Source organism: Leguminivora glycinivorella, chromosome 10 (genome assembly GCF_023078275.1).
Source record: "Leguminivora glycinivorella isolate SPB_JAAS2020 chromosome 10, LegGlyc_1.1, whole genome shotgun sequence".
NCBI classification, from domain to species: Eukaryota; Metazoa; Arthropoda; class Insecta; order Lepidoptera; family Tortricidae; genus Leguminivora; species Leguminivora glycinivorella.
Genome location: NC_062980.1, coordinates 15,291,750 through 15,310,241, shown reverse-complemented (window position 1 = coordinate 15,310,241; position 18,492 = coordinate 15,291,750). Strand labels below are relative to the sequence as shown.

Genomic DNA, 18,492 nt, shown 5'->3' with positions numbered 1-18,492 from the left:
ATTATCAATATCATAGTCCAAAAGTATTGTGCACGCGTTTTAAATAAATATGAAATCAGTTTTTAGTAGCAGTGAAACACAACAGGCAAACATATAAACAGTCAGCTCCTGTTGTCTGACCATGCAATACATAAGTGGCTCTAAAATACCATTAAGTATATCATTTCATTAAGTTATGCTCAATGCTTTTGGCTACAGATTACAAATACAAATATGGCTACAGCTAGCTGTATTACGTTTTACGTTAATGTATACATATACACAGAGTATGTTTTTTCAGCAGATGCATATATCGATCTTATAGAATTCGAAAAAATTAACAATCCTCAATAAAATCCTAAATATGGAATTGTACTAAACACTGGTTTAAAGTTTCACGATTATAACACATAATTACTTTTAAATCGGGACTCAATCGCGTTGGAGGTCAGTTTAATAGGTGATAAAGTCGCAATTTAAAAGTAATTAATAATTATGTAGTTTAAAAGGTACAAAACATCAGGACATAATCAAATTTAAACAGGTTAGTTTTTTATAGTGGAATACAGTACCGGTCAAAAATTTAAGTACAAAAGTACTCATTTGTACCGAAATCAAAGGTTCAAACTTGTTACAGATGTAGTGTGAAATGATTTTCCTTCGAATTTTCAAGTATACTCACGAATGTGTCACGTTATTTCAGTGAATCTCAGTACAAGTAATAACATATACCGAACTAGCACGACAAATACTGTTCTATAAGTTTCTGAGGATCTTTACTTGAAGCATAGACTGCATCATCTTTTCTAATCGAGTTCGCAACGTGACTGTCCAAAATAGAACGAAACACAAGTCGGGCGAAGGAGCTAGCTAAGTTCAGAATTATTTTGGGACCACCGACTGCACATGGGTTTAAGTCAAACTTAAACATGAAATTATGACGTAAATTTACTATTAAAATCGCTGCCGTATTGTTATTGAGTCTAAAAGTTTATTATTTATTTTTGGGAGTAACTTATTTAAAACAGTTTAATGTACATTATAGCTTTTGTAAATTTTCTCGAATTCGTCGTTTGTAAAATATGTGGCTTAGTACCTATTTCACTAACCAGCGACGTTAACATGGTCGCATTTTCATCGCCTGGAGTGATACACGTTCCTTTCACACTTATAAACTAGTTAGAAAGAGATAGACGATGAAATGTCGACCATACTAACGCCGCAGGTCCTAAGTCTCAGACTTGTATGGATAACTATTAAGTAATAATATATATTCACCAATATTATCGGGCGTGAGAAGAGGCACAATATACGTATTATTAGTGGCAATTTTTTTTTTTATAAAATGATATTCGGTACAAAATCATACATCAGCTATGCTAAGCAGAATGACATTTTTTAGAGTATATTATAATAATATGGCGCTATAATACCGCACTGGAATGAGCTCATTACGCAACCATGTAAAACGTTGTACGATACATGTGCCAATAAGTCATTCGAAACTTGTGTCGATTTAAAACACTACGTTCATGTTTAAATCTATCGTCACTTGTTTCGAATTTCTTATTTATCGCACTTGTATCGTAATGTACTATTTCATGATTTACAGTCATTATCTAATAAATAGCGATGACCAAATATATCGGTAACACACTTCTATTATTATAAAAACTAAAGTTATTTAGCCACTTTGGCCGTCATTAATATTAAGTATGCTGTAACATATTTCAACTCCTGAAGAAATCTTCATAGAAATCTGAAGTCCTTCAGATTTCTTTGGAATCGGCTAGATGATTAGTATAAAAATTTTATGTATTGCCACTAATACTTGTATGATCACCGTTTGTCATAAATAAATGTACAATTTAGCTATATTATTAATAATGTATTTATAGGCTAAGTCTTCTTTTGGTGGACGCTTTTGTGTACCGCATTTTTGAGATCTGAAAAATACAAAAAATAATTTTCATACCATGATTTGAAGCTAGATACAGGACAGGCTTTCGTCCATATAAGCTACTGGACTCATATCGATTTGGCACAATAAATGCTTGTTTTTTGTAGTATTTGACATAAAAAAACAATATTTATAGATTTTGGGTATTAAAGTGTATGAAGACTACGTATTTTCGATTAAAAATGTGTGTAATTTTTTATTTATTTTGGCCACCGAAAACGCTGTCAGCGATGTAGTGACGTCATCGAATTCGAACTTACTTCATGTCAAAACAATGACTGACATAATGAACTTTATGCCTCATAGTTAAAAATCAGAAAATGTTGTTTTCGAGTAGAATGACCTGATGCACCGATAATCTACTTATAGTTTAACTTGACTGTGTTGTTTGCGCCTGATTAGGTAAAGGTATATTTTAAAAATATTTTTTTCTGTTTCATTGTTGGTCAATAATGTTAATTGGACAGTAATCATAATTATAAGACAGACTTTAAAAAAAGGTCAAGTAGCCTATTTGCCAATCGTTATCGCCATAGTGACCTAATAGCCTTAATGTCTCTCACAAATAGGCCCTTCTCAGTGCAGAAATGGCTGGGAACCGAAATAAGTTCCTGGTTTACCGAATCAAGATTCCAACTACTCGTTTATAAAGCTAATTTGGTTATCTTTGGTTAATTTACGTTGAAAAAGTCCTATAAAAAATACGAAGTAATTTATACTCCGTCACATTTCGTTATGCAAGATGCATTACTGTAAGAACGATTTAATCCTGGACTGACAAAGCCCATAAAAAAAAGCGTACCTCTGAAACGTATGGGCCTTTTAGGCTTAAAACTAGATGGCGCATGGCGATTCGCAGCCTGGAAGTGGCCAAAATCGTATTTTCCCCAAATATTTTTGAGTGTTTTTATTTTTTATAAGAACAAATGACATATTTCTTTATTTTAAAATCATGATATCACGTCAATACACATTTTGAAAAAAATAAATTTGTAGGCATCATCAGTGTAGTTATGATAGTATTTAATAGGTGGCGCTAAAAAATCGAGGTACGATTCTTAGTATGAAGTATATAAATCCTATATAAATAATCCTTGCTTACTGCATGGATTCAACCACTAGCTTTATAAATTACAGAGACTGCAGCATGTAAGAGTGAGACACCCTCAGTGGTCAACCTGCCAGTAGGCCAGTTCCGAGTGTTCTATGGCAGGTTTACTGTAGAGGACAATGCGAGACTTACCTCAGTGGTCGAGCAGCGAGCGACGCAGCGCCTCGTCTAGCTCCCTCTGCTCGGCTTCTAGCTCCGCCCGCCTGCGGTCCAGTTCCCTGGCGGACTGTTCTATGGCAGGTCTACTGTAGAGGACAGTGCGAGACTCACCTCAGTGGTCGAGCAGCGAGCGACGCAGCGCCTCGTCTAGCTCCCTCTGCTCGGCTTCTAGCTCCGCCCGCCTGCGGTCCAGTTCCCTAGCGGACTGTTCTATGGCAGGTCTACTGTAGAGGACAGTGAGAGACTCACCTCAGTGGTCGAGCAGCGAGCGACGCAGCGCCTCGTCTAGCTCCCTCTGCTCGGCTTCTAGCTCCGCGCGCCTGCGGTCCAGTTCCCTGGCGGACTGTTCTATGGCAGGTCTACTGTAGAGGACAGTGCGAGACTCACCTCAGTGGTCGAGCAGCGAGCGACGCAGCGCCTCGTCTAGCTCCCTCTGCTCGGCTTCTAGCTCCGCCCGCCTGCGGTCCAGTTCCCTAGCGGACTGTTCTATGGCAGGTCTACTGATAGAGGACAGTGAGAGACTCACCTCAGTGGTCGAGCAGCGAGCGACGCAGCGCCTCGTCTAGCTCCCTCTGCTCGGCTTCTAGCTCCGCGCGCCTGCGGTCCAGTTCCCTGGCGGACTGTTCTATGGCAGGTCTACTGTAGAGGACAGTGCGAGACTCACCTCAGTGGTCGAGCAGCGAGCGACGCAGCGCCTCGTCTAGCTCCCTCTGCTCGGCTTCTAGCTCCGCGCGCCTGCGGTCCAGTTCCCTGGCGGACTGTTCTATGGCAGGTCTACTGTAGAGGACAGTGCGAGACTCACCTCAGTGGTCGAGCAGCGAGCGACGCAACGCCTCGTCTAGCTCCCTCTGCTCGGCTTCTAGCTCCGTCCGCCTGCGGTCCACTTCCCTGGCGGACTGTTCTATGGCAGGTCTACTGTAGAGGACAGTGAGAGACTCACCTCAGTGGTCGAGCAGCGAGCGACGCAGCGCCTCGTCTAGCTCCCTCTGCTCGGCTTCTAGCTCCGCGCGCCTGCGGTCCAGTTCCCTAGCGGACTGTTCTATGGCAGGTCTACTGTAGAGGACAGTGAGAGACTCACCTCAGTGGTCGAGCAGCGAGCGACGCAAGGCCTCGTCTAGCTCCCTCTGCTCGGCTTCTAGCTCCGCCCGCCTGCGGTCCAATTCTTTGGCGGATTGTTCTAGAGCCTCCTGTAGGGCTGGGTCGGTCGGTGTGGAGGCGGGCGACGGTGTAGCCAAGGTGACGGCGGCGAGCGACGCCTCGATAGCTCTGTGGGTGGGTACTAGCTTACGGGTGGGCAGGTGATTGAGGAACGTACTTTTAATTTTACTTTTTTTATTTTTTGAAGATGGCAATGTACATATTTTGGGCCCTCACATCTAGCGTCTCGCGAGCGTAGCGTCGGGCCAACTGTATGGCAAATCCTGACGTGACGCCGCAAAGCATGTTTCATGGCAAAGTATGAAAGTATGTTTCTAACAACAGACGTCTCTGCTGCTTGTTCAAAATTGGTTTTATTTTCTTTGACTTTAGGTCGTAAGTAATTGAAATTCAAATATTTCTTGTTCACTAAAACATTTATGTGCCGAATAAAAATACGTTCCTCATTTGTTTAATAATAGAAATAACTTTCGTAACGTGTGTATTCGTATGAGTCCGTTTAGACATGCAAATATCGTCGTTTTTTGTAGACAGTAAATTTATCTCTTTGACAGGCGCAATGTCAGAAAGTACATAAATCAAACTCAAATAATTTCGGAACAGTATTCAAAGTCTTTATGGGATATATATTGCATCTTCCATACAAAACGTTAACATTCATTACAACACTATCATTTGCTAAGTTGGCAATGGAAACTAGTTTGAACAGACATTACGAAAGTTATGCTCTATTACTTATATGTGCATGTGAAATATGGAGTTATTTTAATAGGCAAATTATTTCTAAATGATAAAGAAGCACGATAAAATTATAAGCAACAAAACATTTAAAAATCTATTTATACACGCGGAAAATTCCTGTAAATCATTATTATGTTATTAATAAATTATTATAAATAACTAAACATGTATTTATTAAGGTTCAAAAACCGGTTACAATTTGAAACTTTTTTATTTCGGTTTCGTTAAAAACAGTTATTTTTCCCCTCACTAGCTCGGAAACACGTGTTTTGTCCTTTAATACCAGCGGGTAAAAACGCATTTTATCCACTAGTGGGTAAAGTAATTTGACCTTGAATAAAGTCAAATTAACTGCTTTAAAATTGATAAAAGTAGGTGAATCTAGTAATAAAGATGATTTACCACCTGTGGAACTACTGGAAACAGTGATAAACGCATTTTTTGCGTTGTAGTTTCCTCGCTATAGTGAGAGGAAAAGTTTTGTGTTACACTCGGGTGCAAATGTATTTTACTTCTCGTGTGTTAAAAAACTCGCAAGTTCAGGATACTATTCTTGAACCACTCGCTTCGCTCGTGGTTCAACTATAGAATCCTTTCACTTGCTCGTTTTTCAATTCCACACTCTGCGTTAAAATACAACTTTGCCCCCTTGTATAACAAATAACTATTAAACCGTTTTTTTGTAATTTTAATAATAACGGGTTTTAGAAAAGTTTCATAAAATTGTTGTATTAACCGGTTCACAAAAAAATACCGGTTTCCTTTGTTGTGGGTGAGTAACGTCGTTCGTTGAAGAAATCGATTTAACTAGGTTACAATAAAGTATATGACGATACAAGTGCGTAAAAAAGGAAGTTCAAACGAGTGGCGATAAATTAAAACACGACCGAAGGGAGTGTTTTAAATCGACACGAGTTACGAATTTCTTTTTCGCACGTGTATCGTACGACGTTTTTCAGTACAGACGACCTTCCAAAGTTTCGAACTGGCATATAATGACCCACTTCTCGCACTAGAGCGTAAAAAAAACACCATCTGTACTGAAAAAGTTATTCACGAAAGTTCAGAGATAAACCTATTTACTGCTATTTTTCAAACAGGTTCCGAACTCCTGTAACGTGTATTATTTTCAACAGTTTCTAGAGTTAGAAAAAAATTGCTATGCAAGTACTTTTCAAACAGGTTCCGAACCCTGTAACGTGTATTATTTTCAACAGTTTCTAGAGCTAGAAAAAAATACTTAGCTATGGCAAGTTTCAAAGAATAGATCTTTCGTGCAATATCACATTGATTGGTCAGTCAGTTAACCGCGGTTGGTGTTACTGTTCTATAATACACTTACTTCTGCAGCTGTCGCTCCTCGTGCGCGAGCAGGTCCACGTCCACCCCCCGCGGCGAGCGCGGGCGCGGCGACGCGGACGGCGACGCGCGCGCTCCGCGAAGGGCCTCCCACACGTCCACCTAAGACATTAATCACCAACCTAGCTATAGGATCGATAATAGAACATACGCTCCGCGCGTCTACGACATTCATTTGTTTTTGTCGACGTACACACGACCGCTATATATGTCTCTCTCTGAATGCACAGTATAACAAAGAGTACTATCGTACAGTATGGCCACTCCCGCTCCCCGCTGAAAGTGCCGCGCACCCCCTCTCGGTTACCTCACAGTTACCGCCTGTCAAAAATGCGAACAGTCGACCTGTCATATTTCACTCATACAAGCATGGTACGCGTTCACCTACACGAGCTTAGAATGTGTGCTAGGAACGCCCCTCTTTCATATATTTGATCGCAAGTGTCCGAGATGTGCTGAATGTTTTTTTACTAAATCACCAATAATAATAAAAACCCGCTCCGAGCGTGTACGTCATTCATCTATTCTAATCATCGTATACACGGCCGCTATGAATTAAGCAATTTATACTATGACGCCGCACAGTAACATGCATCGATAGCGAATTTTGCTCACATTTCTTTACAATTTCTCTCTCATCTATACAGATATACCAATATTACCTGCGCAATATTACCAATATTATCGCTCTCTAGCGATAAGACCGCCTGTTGTTTACCTTTGTTCGTTTGCTTCCTTGTTTTGTATTGTTGTATTTTATCAAGGTGTGCAATAAAGAGTATTGTATTGTATTACCTGGTCCTCGTGTGTCCCGGGGTCCATAAGACTCTGCTGGATGGCATACTGCAGTAGACTCTCGTCGTGCTCCATACTACATGCTATCCGTTCGTCGGTCGCTAGTGCATCTCTACAAATAAAAACAGCTGATTAAATAAACCGATACCGATACAAAGTATTCGGCTCAAATTAGTGATCAGTCGAGATTTTAAAAACAAACACTAGTAAAAGAGGAATGATAAAAGTTAAAAGGAATTCGAATGTTACCGGATGGTTTTATTAACAAGTGATAACGACATGAACAGAAATACTTAATCATTACTAAGTTATCTGTATCCCTTGTTCAGATTGAAACAGGACAAGTGACGTCTACTAAACACGAGAGCCGGTCGTCCTCCTGAATACATTCTACTTAACGTTATGTTGCATGGAATAACGGTATGACTAGAAATAACGGTTATACGTTACCTGGATTCTTTCTTCAGATTGAAACAGGCGTCGTCTACTATACACGAGAGCCGGTCGCCCTCCTGTTTTCATTCCACGTGAAGTATCGGGTCCCCGTGTCAAATATTACCTAACGTTATGTTTAGCACAGAATAACGGTATGACTATAAATAACGGTTACACGTTACCTGTATCCCTTGTTAAAGTTGAAACAGGCGTCGTCCACTATACACGAGAGCCGGTCGCCCTCCTGTATACACTCTACGTGAGGCACCGTCAATTATTAGTAGTATTACCTAACGTTATGTTTAGCACAGAATAACGGTACGACAATAAATAACGGTTACACGTTACCTATATCCCTTGTTCAGGTTGAAACAGGCGTCGTCCACTATACACGAGAGCCGGTCGCCCTCCTGTATACACTCTACGTGAGGCACCGGGGTCTCCGTGCCGAATATTACCTAATGTTATGTTCAGAATGAGATAACGGTATGACAAGAAATAACGGTTACACGTTACCTATATCCCTTGTTCAGGTTGAAACAGGCGTCGTCCACTACACACGAGAGACGGTCGCCCTCCTGTATACACTCTACGTGAGGCACCGGGGTCTCCTTGTCAAATATTACCTAACGTTATGTTCAGAATGAGATAACGGTATGACAAGAAATAGCGGTTACACGTTACCTATATCCCTTGTTCAGATTGAAACAGGCGTCGTCCACTACACACGAGAGCCGGTCGCCCTCCTGTATACACTCTACGTGAGGCACCGGGGTCTCCGTACCAAATATGTTGCCGAACGTTATACGAGCGTTTAACACGTGGAATAGGGGGATTTCTGAAAACAATTGAATTTAATTAAAATATTTCATCGCATGTCTTCGAGTAACATTGTTATAAGAAAAAAAAAATTCAACTCATTTTGTTTTTTTGTTTTAATTGAGACTTTTTTAAATTTTCAATAAATTTAGCTTACCTATTTTGACAGGGAAGCCGGCGGGCAGCTGCATCTGAATGAAGTCCTTCAGCTTAGCGAAGTGAGGAGACGACATCGACGCCATCAGATCTAGGATCGGCATTATTTGCTCTTGGAGCTGAAAACAATACGTTATAACTGCAGTACTTTCAAGAGTAGTTTTCTAGGATTATAGGTTATGAGGTAATGAGGAGGCAAACTGATAACAATTTAGCATGTCACTTCACGAAAGCTAGCACTAATGGAATAAACGAAACTGTATTGGATTCTCACTCATACAATCAAAGTTCCGTATATTCTGTGTCGGTAAACAGTCGCGACTGTCAATAGCCACACGCTCTTGTGAATTTACCTGTACAGTCAAGTGTAAAAATATGGGTGTACACATCTTACTCAAAAATATGTCCCATAGCATCTTAGTCCGGTGTAATAAGAGCGTAGTACCATATTTATGAGACGATTATTTCGATACATATTTTTGCACTTGACTGTACTTGCACCACAGACCAACCCCTATAGACATCCATTACAAGACGACTCGCGGTCGCCAGCCTTCCTAGTATTTGCACTGATATAAGCGCGGGCGCTCGCCGTGCCCGATCAGTAGCGACCAAGTAACAGACCCGAAAGCAGCGCGTGTTTTTCGCAGTAAAAAAATTGAAAAAGGGTATTTTGATGTCTTAAAGATGTCCACCTGTAGTGTGAAATGGTGTGGAAAGGTAACAAGAAGCTCAAATTTAAAAACAGACGTCATTACATTCCACATAAAAGTCATATTTATAATTTATTCAGAGCCGGCATAGGTCAACTTACATTGGCCACTTACGCGTCAGTAGAGGGACAGTCCCATTCATCTGGCGCGACTGCCCGCCGTCCTTGAAACGGCCAATCACAGCGCGCTTAACACATTCCCCGCCCGCTCCTCGCACCCCTGGCACTGGTGACTCGTATCGCGAACAAAATATACAAGAATGCTACTCTATAGGAGGTTCTCTGTAACTTGCACTTACACTGTTTCGTGTTCGGAAAGAGTCTGTTAAAGTTACTTTTTTTATTACCTTAAACTAAACCTGATAGTGTATCTTACCTCTAAAGGATAGTCTTCACACAGCCACAGCGTAGCTCTGAACTTCTGCACCTTAGTGGTTATCTCTTTCGGCTTGCCGATGTCTCTTTCTAGCGGTTCTTCTGAGAAATATTCCTGCCACGTGACAGCGAGCTCCTGCGCCGACCGCGAGTGTGACAGCTTGTTCGCGATCTCTTCTTCTGGAAACTGTAATGACAAAAAATAAAGATTATGAGCCAGGTCCACACTAGGGTTGCAAAAGTACGGTTTTTTTTCTGGCTTGAAAAAAAAACATGAAGAAAAAACCGTGAAAAAAAAATTTTTTTTCTCTGGTGTATGTTTTTTTTAAAGGTCGAAATATCAAAAGTTGCTGTTCTGCAAATTTTTAAATACTTTTATACGGTTTTTTAGTGTTTATGCTAACTATTAAACAAATTTAATTTAATAACTTTAATTTCAGGTTTTATAAAATAACATTTACACAATCTGTAGTTAGTAGTTATAGCTATTTACTGTTGGCAACACCAACGCCTCTCCACGCTGCATCGGGGATTCCCCAATAAATGTTTGTACACTGAATGTTTATCGAATTAAAATGTACGTTATTGTTATTGAAACGTCGTACAAATCACGAAAAACCGTTATTGTTGTATTATTTGTTCATCTGAAAAAAAATACATATTTGGAAAAAAACCATGGTGCTTGGTTTTTTTTTTCTTCATAATTCTGAAAAAAAAAACATTTGTTTATTTTTCTATTTGCAACCCTAGTCCACACTAACCGCACGCCTCGAGAGGAAAAGTCCATGCTCATGCGCGCACATTTGCCTCGCTCGAGCAAAATTTGCTCAACGCTTCAAAGTTCGGCCAGCATGGACCCGGCTATTGGTTAACAAAGATATCATAAAATCAAAAATTTGTATAACATGTTCATCTCCTTAGGGAAAGCTTCACATTTAGGCCAGGAGCTAAATCAAGTTGCGCTTTGGCTCTATTGGGTAAAAAATAGTATGTCACAAAGTCCAGTAAATAAGAAAGTAATTAATATGAGGTATGAAAAGGTAGGTATTATTTGCTAAAGGTATCTAAAAGCAATAAAAGTATTTTTTTAGATAAAAGCTTATCAGGAAACGCTTCTGCTAAAGACGACCACGGCGCCTTATTTTCATCAGTCATAGAGATGACTTGTTTACTTAAAGTCTGGCCAGAAATATATAACTATTGTCAGGAGGGCGCTGTTATTCTGATATATGGGGGGACAGCTCAATTTAGTATGAAGAAAATAGTTCTTACGAAATTCCGCAATATGGCGCGTAGTTATATATTTCTGGTCAGGCTTTACACTCTTAAGAGTGTACTTCACTAACCGAGTCAGGTGTTGTGGGTGTGGTGGCGCCACTATCACGGTCCGCTAGCGCCAGAGCCCCGCTAAAGGCGCTCGAGGCGCCAGCTTGTTTTTATCCGCTTTGGACAAATGCTCGGTCCTAGTCTTGGACACTAGCTCGACGTTGTTCGCGCTGAATACTTTGCACTCGTACGTATTGACCACTTCGGTTTTGTCTTGCCTCCATCCCCAAATGCCACTTTTATTTCTGAAAAATTAAATTCACAATTGTCAAACCCGATAAGTGCAGCATTTTTGAAATCCGCACCGGGTAATGTTCATTCTTATTTCAATTAAATTTGTCGGGTTTTACCTCCAACCCCTCATTATGTGTATTACGGATTGGCCACGCCATTAATCGGAACTCCAAAAAGCTTTCACGGTAGATTGCGACAAACACGGACGAGTGTGTCGCAGGATGGCCGAGTCGTAATAGTCTAGTACCAACCTCTCAAAGCTAATCTTATCAGTGTCTAAATAGTTATGTGCTGTAGGCTGCGATAATCGTGCGGCGAGCGCAGCGGGCTCGGGCGATGACCAATCACGATCAGTAGCTAGTTCCTCGACTCTACCTCTACATAGACAAGAGGACGCGCGTATGTCACAGGATGGCCGAGTCGCAACAGGCTAGTACGCGCAATAGTCATACGAATCTAGTACCAACCTCTCAAAGCTAATCTTGTCAGTATCTAAATAGTTAAGTGCTGTAGGCTGCGATAGTCGTGCGGCGAGCGCAGCGGGCGCCGGCGGCGGCCAAGCTCGACCCGTCGCCGGTTCGAGGGTCTCACTCCACATCGTTCCCAACTCGTGGTCCAGCTCCGTTAGAGTTGCGTTCGCACCTATTAAAAGAAAATTTGTGATATAAAGAATACATTGAATTGAAATCTGATGAAAACTACGTACAGTTAATTTATGCCAACTTTCGTGAATTAATCTGCACGTCTTCATCACGCGCTAAGGTTGTTTTAGAGTCACGCGGACGCGATACGCACGAGCAATTTATATGAAGTTAATGTTGTCGTCAGCGCGAACCTATCCGCTTTACTCTAAAACGCTAACTGAACTTAATACATATTAGTCCGGTGCGGATCGCTCGGCGCAATCGGTCCGCGTGATACTAAAACCAGCCTACAATGTACATAATACCCACCTTGCCCTCTAAATATGTAAGTCCTGTCGCCTCTCTGCCAGTGGTTATTCTCAAAGCCGACTAGAGTGGTGTCGACTCGCACGTTACCTCCTCGCTTGTACACTTTGTACGTATCGAATGGACACATACGCGATACTAAAGGCACTGGAAACAAAAACACATATGTTATTTTACGTACGTAACTTTATTTTCTTAGTCCCTTTCTAAAACCTTTTGTTATGTACGAAGTAAAGGACATATATTACTTTTTTACTGCTCTTAATTAAACATTGCTTGACAACTATAATAAGTTAAGTTTAAAAAATACTTGGTCGTAGCGCTTGTAAATTTCTTTACGACCCTGTGTCTACTCTGGTTGTCGATTTAAAAAAAAACACATGGATTTTATACGGTCTTATTTCGAGTTGTGAGCCATCTAGATTTCGCAAGCTAAACGACATTTATTTTGAAAACTTATATTATTCTTTACATACCGTTATTTTATGAAGTAAAAATACCGTTATTTTAACGGAATTTCAACCATAAATTATTTTTCAAATACCGTTATTTAGCAAAACACCATTCCATAAACTAGTCAAAGTTTATGAAACACTCACCCCAACTGCTGGTAAATTCCTATTTCATCACGACATAGAAGTCCGGGGCCAGACTGAACCGGTTCAACAGGTCCGGGATACCGCCTGCCCGTACTGCGCGTCGCAGGTAGTCGCGGCGGGACAACACTAGCCCTATGATAGTGTGTGAACTCACCCCAACTGGTGAACTCCCATTTCATCTCGACATAGAAGTCTGGGGCCAGACTGAGCCGGTTTAACAGATCCGGGATACCGCCTGCCCGTACTGCGTGACGCAGGTAATCCCGGCGGGACAACACTAAACCTAGGATACCGGGGTCGCCCGTCGACGTCGCTTCTTGGACCACTGGAGGGAAAAATTAAGGAGATAATTTTTATATTATATCGCAGTAAGCTAAAGTCCCTTATATTTTATCATATTAACTGGGCACATTGGTAAGCCACCCCATACTAACGTCTCCCGAGCGTCGACTTCGAGTAAATTCTATGGCATGGCACAGCGACACAGTTTTTATAAACGCCGACACTCACGGCTGAGCGACGCCTATATTCGATGGTCTTTAAGCCGAACATAAGCATTCTGAGTTTTAAAGTATTGCAAGAAGACATAGCCAATTCCCTTACCCGTCCAACCATCTTTCTCGCAGTTGACATCGGCGCCTGCGTCGATGAGAACTTTAACGCACTCTGTCAGGCCTAGTGTTACTGCCAGTAACAGGGGGGTCCGACCGCGGGGGTCACGTAGCTCTAACGCTTCCGTTGTTACCTGAAAAGATTGCAAGTCGTCTAATTAGAATAGTAATTCATTTATTCGCAAACACAGAAAAGGAAAATTATCTACGAGCGACGAATTGACGTGATTTTTTAAGTGGAGAAAGTTGAATGGATGGAAAATAACACAGGCTACTGTTTGTCTCTTTCTAACCCTCCACTTCCCTAAAATGGGGGGAGGGGCTTTGTATGGAGCCACTATGGAGCATTCCGCAATAGCTAGTTCAATATATTACTAACCAGTGCACGTGTCTTTGTGATTGAAACAGTTTACTGTTAAGTCATAAATAGTTGGATGGTTTTATTGCTGAATGATGAACCAATGCTGAGAATATGTATGAATAATATGAAGTAACTAATAACTAATGCTATTATACAAATTGAAGTAAATAGAATTGCGAAACATAAACATTACTCATAAAACATTTCAAGTTGTTATTGTTGATTTATAATTTCAAAACAAACTCGCAATAAAGTATATCTGGCTTCAATGTGAAAGCGAGAAGATCAATATCTACCAACAAAGAACTGGTTTGAAAGAAAGCAAAGCATACAATACTAAAATAAGCATACAATACAATAAAGACGTACTGCACTCCAGGGTCCCAAGATACAAGCTCAGCCTAGTTTGGGATCCGCCAGAGAAACCATTTAATTTATTACTGTGTAATGTGTAACAATAAATAATTTTAATTTTTAATTTTTTTTTAAAATACAATGTAATGTATAGTATACCAAACCAAAGGTTTTTTGGTTTGGTAGTTAAAAACATACAAAAAATGTGGTGCTGGTGACCTTAATTGAACTTCAATTTTTTGCTTTCAAAGCTATTTTGCAATTTGCGCACGATCTGAGGATCTGCCGCGAACAGAACTTCAGAGTTCTTGGAGTATGTAAAAGAGTCTACTGAGTGGGAAAATTTACAGTTTATATTTTATTGGCGTCATGCGTAAGGGATGGACAACGTGATTTTCTTTTCCGCAGTGAGACATCGATTATGGGACGCAAAGAGATTTTTTTGTACTATGAGCATGTTCATACCTATTATATCTATACCTATAGATGACCTACATTACAACTACATAACAGTAGGTATGTATACTACAAAAACTAAAATACTACTAATAAGATTTAGATTAAGTAACTACATGGTTTCATTATCTGTTTCAGCGTAAGTTTTGGTAGGTTGAGATTGAACTGAAATTACCAAAACACATTTTGGCAAAAATAGCGAAAATTCTTTCCCCATCAGAGCACATAATTTGTACGAGATGATGTCGCCGCGAAATAGAGGGCGGCTTCTTAAGTCATTAATACAGTTAGAAAAAGATGTGTGATATTATGTCGCGGCGAAATAGTAAATACTGTCACGTAAATCACGTGCTAACCCTGCTCGCCTATAAAAAGCAAGTAGTATTCTAGCTGTCAAATTAAAATGTAGGGCAGTGGTTAATCCTGCTACCACAGTACCAATATTTATAGTTGTACAATGGCTGTAAAGTATAATACAATAAGGCTCTACACACATCGCCAATGCTATCTACGTCAATTTTATATTCAAACTATTTGGCAATGTTCTTAGTGTTCAGCTTACACTGCTATGGCTTCCCTCAAATAATGGGATTATTTTAATGACTATGTTGTTAGGCTTCCCTAGATTCCTTATATTTTTATTGCAAGTTAGTTTTACTACTTTTACTATTATAATACTAGTTTTTATAAATGTTGGAAAATATTAGCTCAGTATACATAGATATGATTCTCTGATCTAAATATGTGAAAGTGCACGGGGAAACTTTGTCGAATTGCTATAAAGCCGCTTTATCAGTTTATTCATATAAACCGACAAAGTGGGACGTTTTACTAAACACACTCACATATGTGACGTTATCTGGGTAAAGGGACCTTATTTTCGATGGCGCTTACGTCCCGCGGCGTCGTATTTATATACGAACATCGCTCATAACGCTTTAAGCACCATCGACAATACTGCCCTCATAAGGCAATTGGCGGTATCCCAAATAAAATTTTAATGCAAACATATACCTTAAGCTTTCTAACTGACAGTTCTATTTTCAAATGTTTTTGATTTTGAGATACCGCTAATTGCTTTACAGGGGCAGAATAAGACCTTATAGCTTATAGCTTTGCCCAGATAATGCCACATATGTACATGTATGTACTGTAGCGGTAATAATCATTATGTAGTTTTAATTGCTAATGATGACTGAATATATTATAGTGTATAAATGAAAATAATCACACATTTTCCTTCTAGATAAAACCCAACAATTGATAAATATAAAGCCTGACCAGAAATTTATGGCTATGCACTATGTTGCGGAATTTTATTACAACTATTTTCTTCATACTATACTGAACTATTTCTGGTTCACTTTATATACCAGACCACATTCTCAGATGCTTGTGGCTTGTGAGATGCTTTTTGTGTAAGGCAAAAATTGTGAGAAAAACAGACTCATCCCTAAGGCATAGTTTGCCCTTTGGCTAGGAAGATCAAATGGCAATTGGTTTCATAAAAACTAGTGTACCGAATCAAGATGGACCAAATCAGGTTGTTCGGCTGGGAAAAAGGTGTGCACTGCCTCGGCTGAGGCAAGTATAGATATCATTTTTGAAAAAGTTGTATTTAACCATTTTGTGCACAGGATTTCAAAAATTGAATTGATCCATTATAGTTATGTGTTATGAATCATTTTACAGAATGCATGAATTGCTTAGAAATGATAATAAGAAGTATAAGAAACCTATTATTTTGTTAAATATACATTTGTGACTAATAATCAGCAGCTATTTTCAAATAATGAGTCAGATATGACTCACATAAACGAAAAATGTATGGGGATAAATTAGGACACAATAATAGGGGAAAACAAATAGGGTTTTTTTAAGTCATGAATCATGATACATTCTAATGATAATAGCTTGTACAAAAGGTGTGTGAAAACATTGTTTTGCTAAAAGCATATAACTTTTACAAATTAAATATATTTTAATTTAATTTCAAAATCATCAATCCCGTGGAAGCAATTATTAATGTTATATAGTTGTTTGAGCCAAAACCCAAACATTAAATAAAACAGTTTTTAATGTAAAATAAATAATATTACAGGGCCAATCTTAAATATGAAACTAGTTCCACAGCAACTTCAATGAGTGTGACGATTATTTATTTACTTAGATAGATAATTTGATCTAATGCTCACTTGAATATTCTCTTATAGCACCTAAGGTGTGCACATAAAGAAAAATGGGGGCCCCCCTTAAACAAGGCCTTGGATCCAGGACAAATTAGGCTAGGAGGCTGAGCACACCAATCTGTTGCAATTTTTATGCTATGATTTTATTTCAAATTTTCGTAGTATATTTTTGGTAGAGAGACAAAGTGATTTAAATACAATTTAAGTAATTTTCGTGAGGTGAGTATGCTATGTGGGGATTAAACAAAACATAAAATAGACAGTGAACTTACCTAAAAAGTCACATAATACTAAAAGACTGGTCTAAAAACTTTATACATACTTCCCAGTTTCTATGATAGACAGTACTTATGTTTTACATAGAAGAATGATGTTGCTCGAAAGTAAAAAAATATGCTTTAGAGAGTTCTGACTTCCTTGCAATATAAAAAAAGCCTTTGTTTTACTAACTAGAACGACAAGTTTTTTTAGAAGTAATTTGCCGGTCTATAGAACGAATTATATAAGCAAACGATTAATTTTCTCTTCACTGGCGGCACGAACAATGGTACAAATGAATTATAAGATTTCATTTACCGTATTTTCTTCTAAATGCCTCTTCAAATTCTCGTGATCATCGTTCCACACCATCCAATGTAGAGGATAGCGTTGTTTAACTTCTTCAGCGGTTAAAACCATGGTATCCACACATTTGATGTTCTACACAAACACAAGGCCGAACCTTTAAGTTGGAGTACACGACAATAACACTATCTAATTAGAAATAATAAGCTGTGCAAACTAATTAATTAAAAATACTCGTGAAATCCCGACAAAGGTCCCCCGCTGAAACGTCAACTGAAACCACAGACAAGGCAGAGCTCAGTCAGTCAGAATACCACAGATTAAAAAATATTTCTATTAAAGCTAAGGCAACGTTCCAAAACACTTTAAACTCTTCAAATATTGTTAATACAATAAGCAGCAAACATGACTACTATGAGTGGTATTTTTTCTGCCTACCTTGCAGGTAGCGGTTTGCATGACACTTAAATGAAAAAACAATACAAAATGTTACTGCCACATCAAATCAATGGGGTTGATCAGAGAGCCAAGAATAATAATACTCACAACACAAGTAGCACATAAAACTTCTGCTAGATTCTGCTAGATTTTTGACGTGATAACGTCTAATAACTCGTTACTACGGGCAGCATGCACGAAAAAGATGACGTCATTGTCCCGTTTCGCAATATAGCTTAAGCGCCATCTATTGGCGCGCGTTGGAACTAAGCGGCTGATCGATGCGCTCACAACCATACCGGTTGTAGCGTGTGGCCTGAGTAAAGCACCACAGCTGCGACAGATGGCGCGCCCGTGTTTATTAATTTTGAGTGTTTGTAATTTAAAAACATGAAAGATTGCATTAAAATAAGCATCTTTTATAGAATGAAGTGGTTTGAAAAACCTACTTATTTAGGAGTTAGAGCAGTACGAAGTTGCGAATTTTCCCATAGTATTTACTACGGCGCCAGAGACTTAATAAATTTACGATGATTTTTTTTACCAATATAACCTATGTTAATATTGATAAATCATATAGAACACGTTTAAATAAGGATGTTTTGTTATATAAACTTTTTCTTCTTCATTAATATTTACTGAGATATTAGG

The 18,492-nt window shown here is 39.2% G+C and overlaps 1 protein-coding gene across 1 annotated transcript; it reads right to left on the bottom strand.

Moving 5' to 3' along the window:
* Positions 1 to 611: 611 nt before the first annotated feature.
* On the bottom strand, positions 612 to 17,691 carry LOC125230257 (ankyrin repeat domain-containing protein 13D). The gene is given in 14 exon segments (XM_048135365.1): positions 612 to 1,925; positions 4,288 to 4,475; positions 6,451 to 6,569; positions 7,263 to 7,374; positions 8,382 to 8,535; positions 8,674 to 8,791; positions 9,761 to 9,946; positions 11,106 to 11,161; positions 11,164 to 11,330; positions 11,787 to 11,961; positions 12,273 to 12,416; positions 13,023 to 13,193; positions 13,472 to 13,613; positions 17,416 to 17,691. Coding segments are annotated over 13 exon segments (1,833 nt in total). The 5' UTR covers positions 17,518 to 17,691; the 3' UTR covers positions 612 to 1,925; position 4,288.
* Between the last annotated feature and the right edge of the window lie 801 nt (positions 17,692 to 18,492).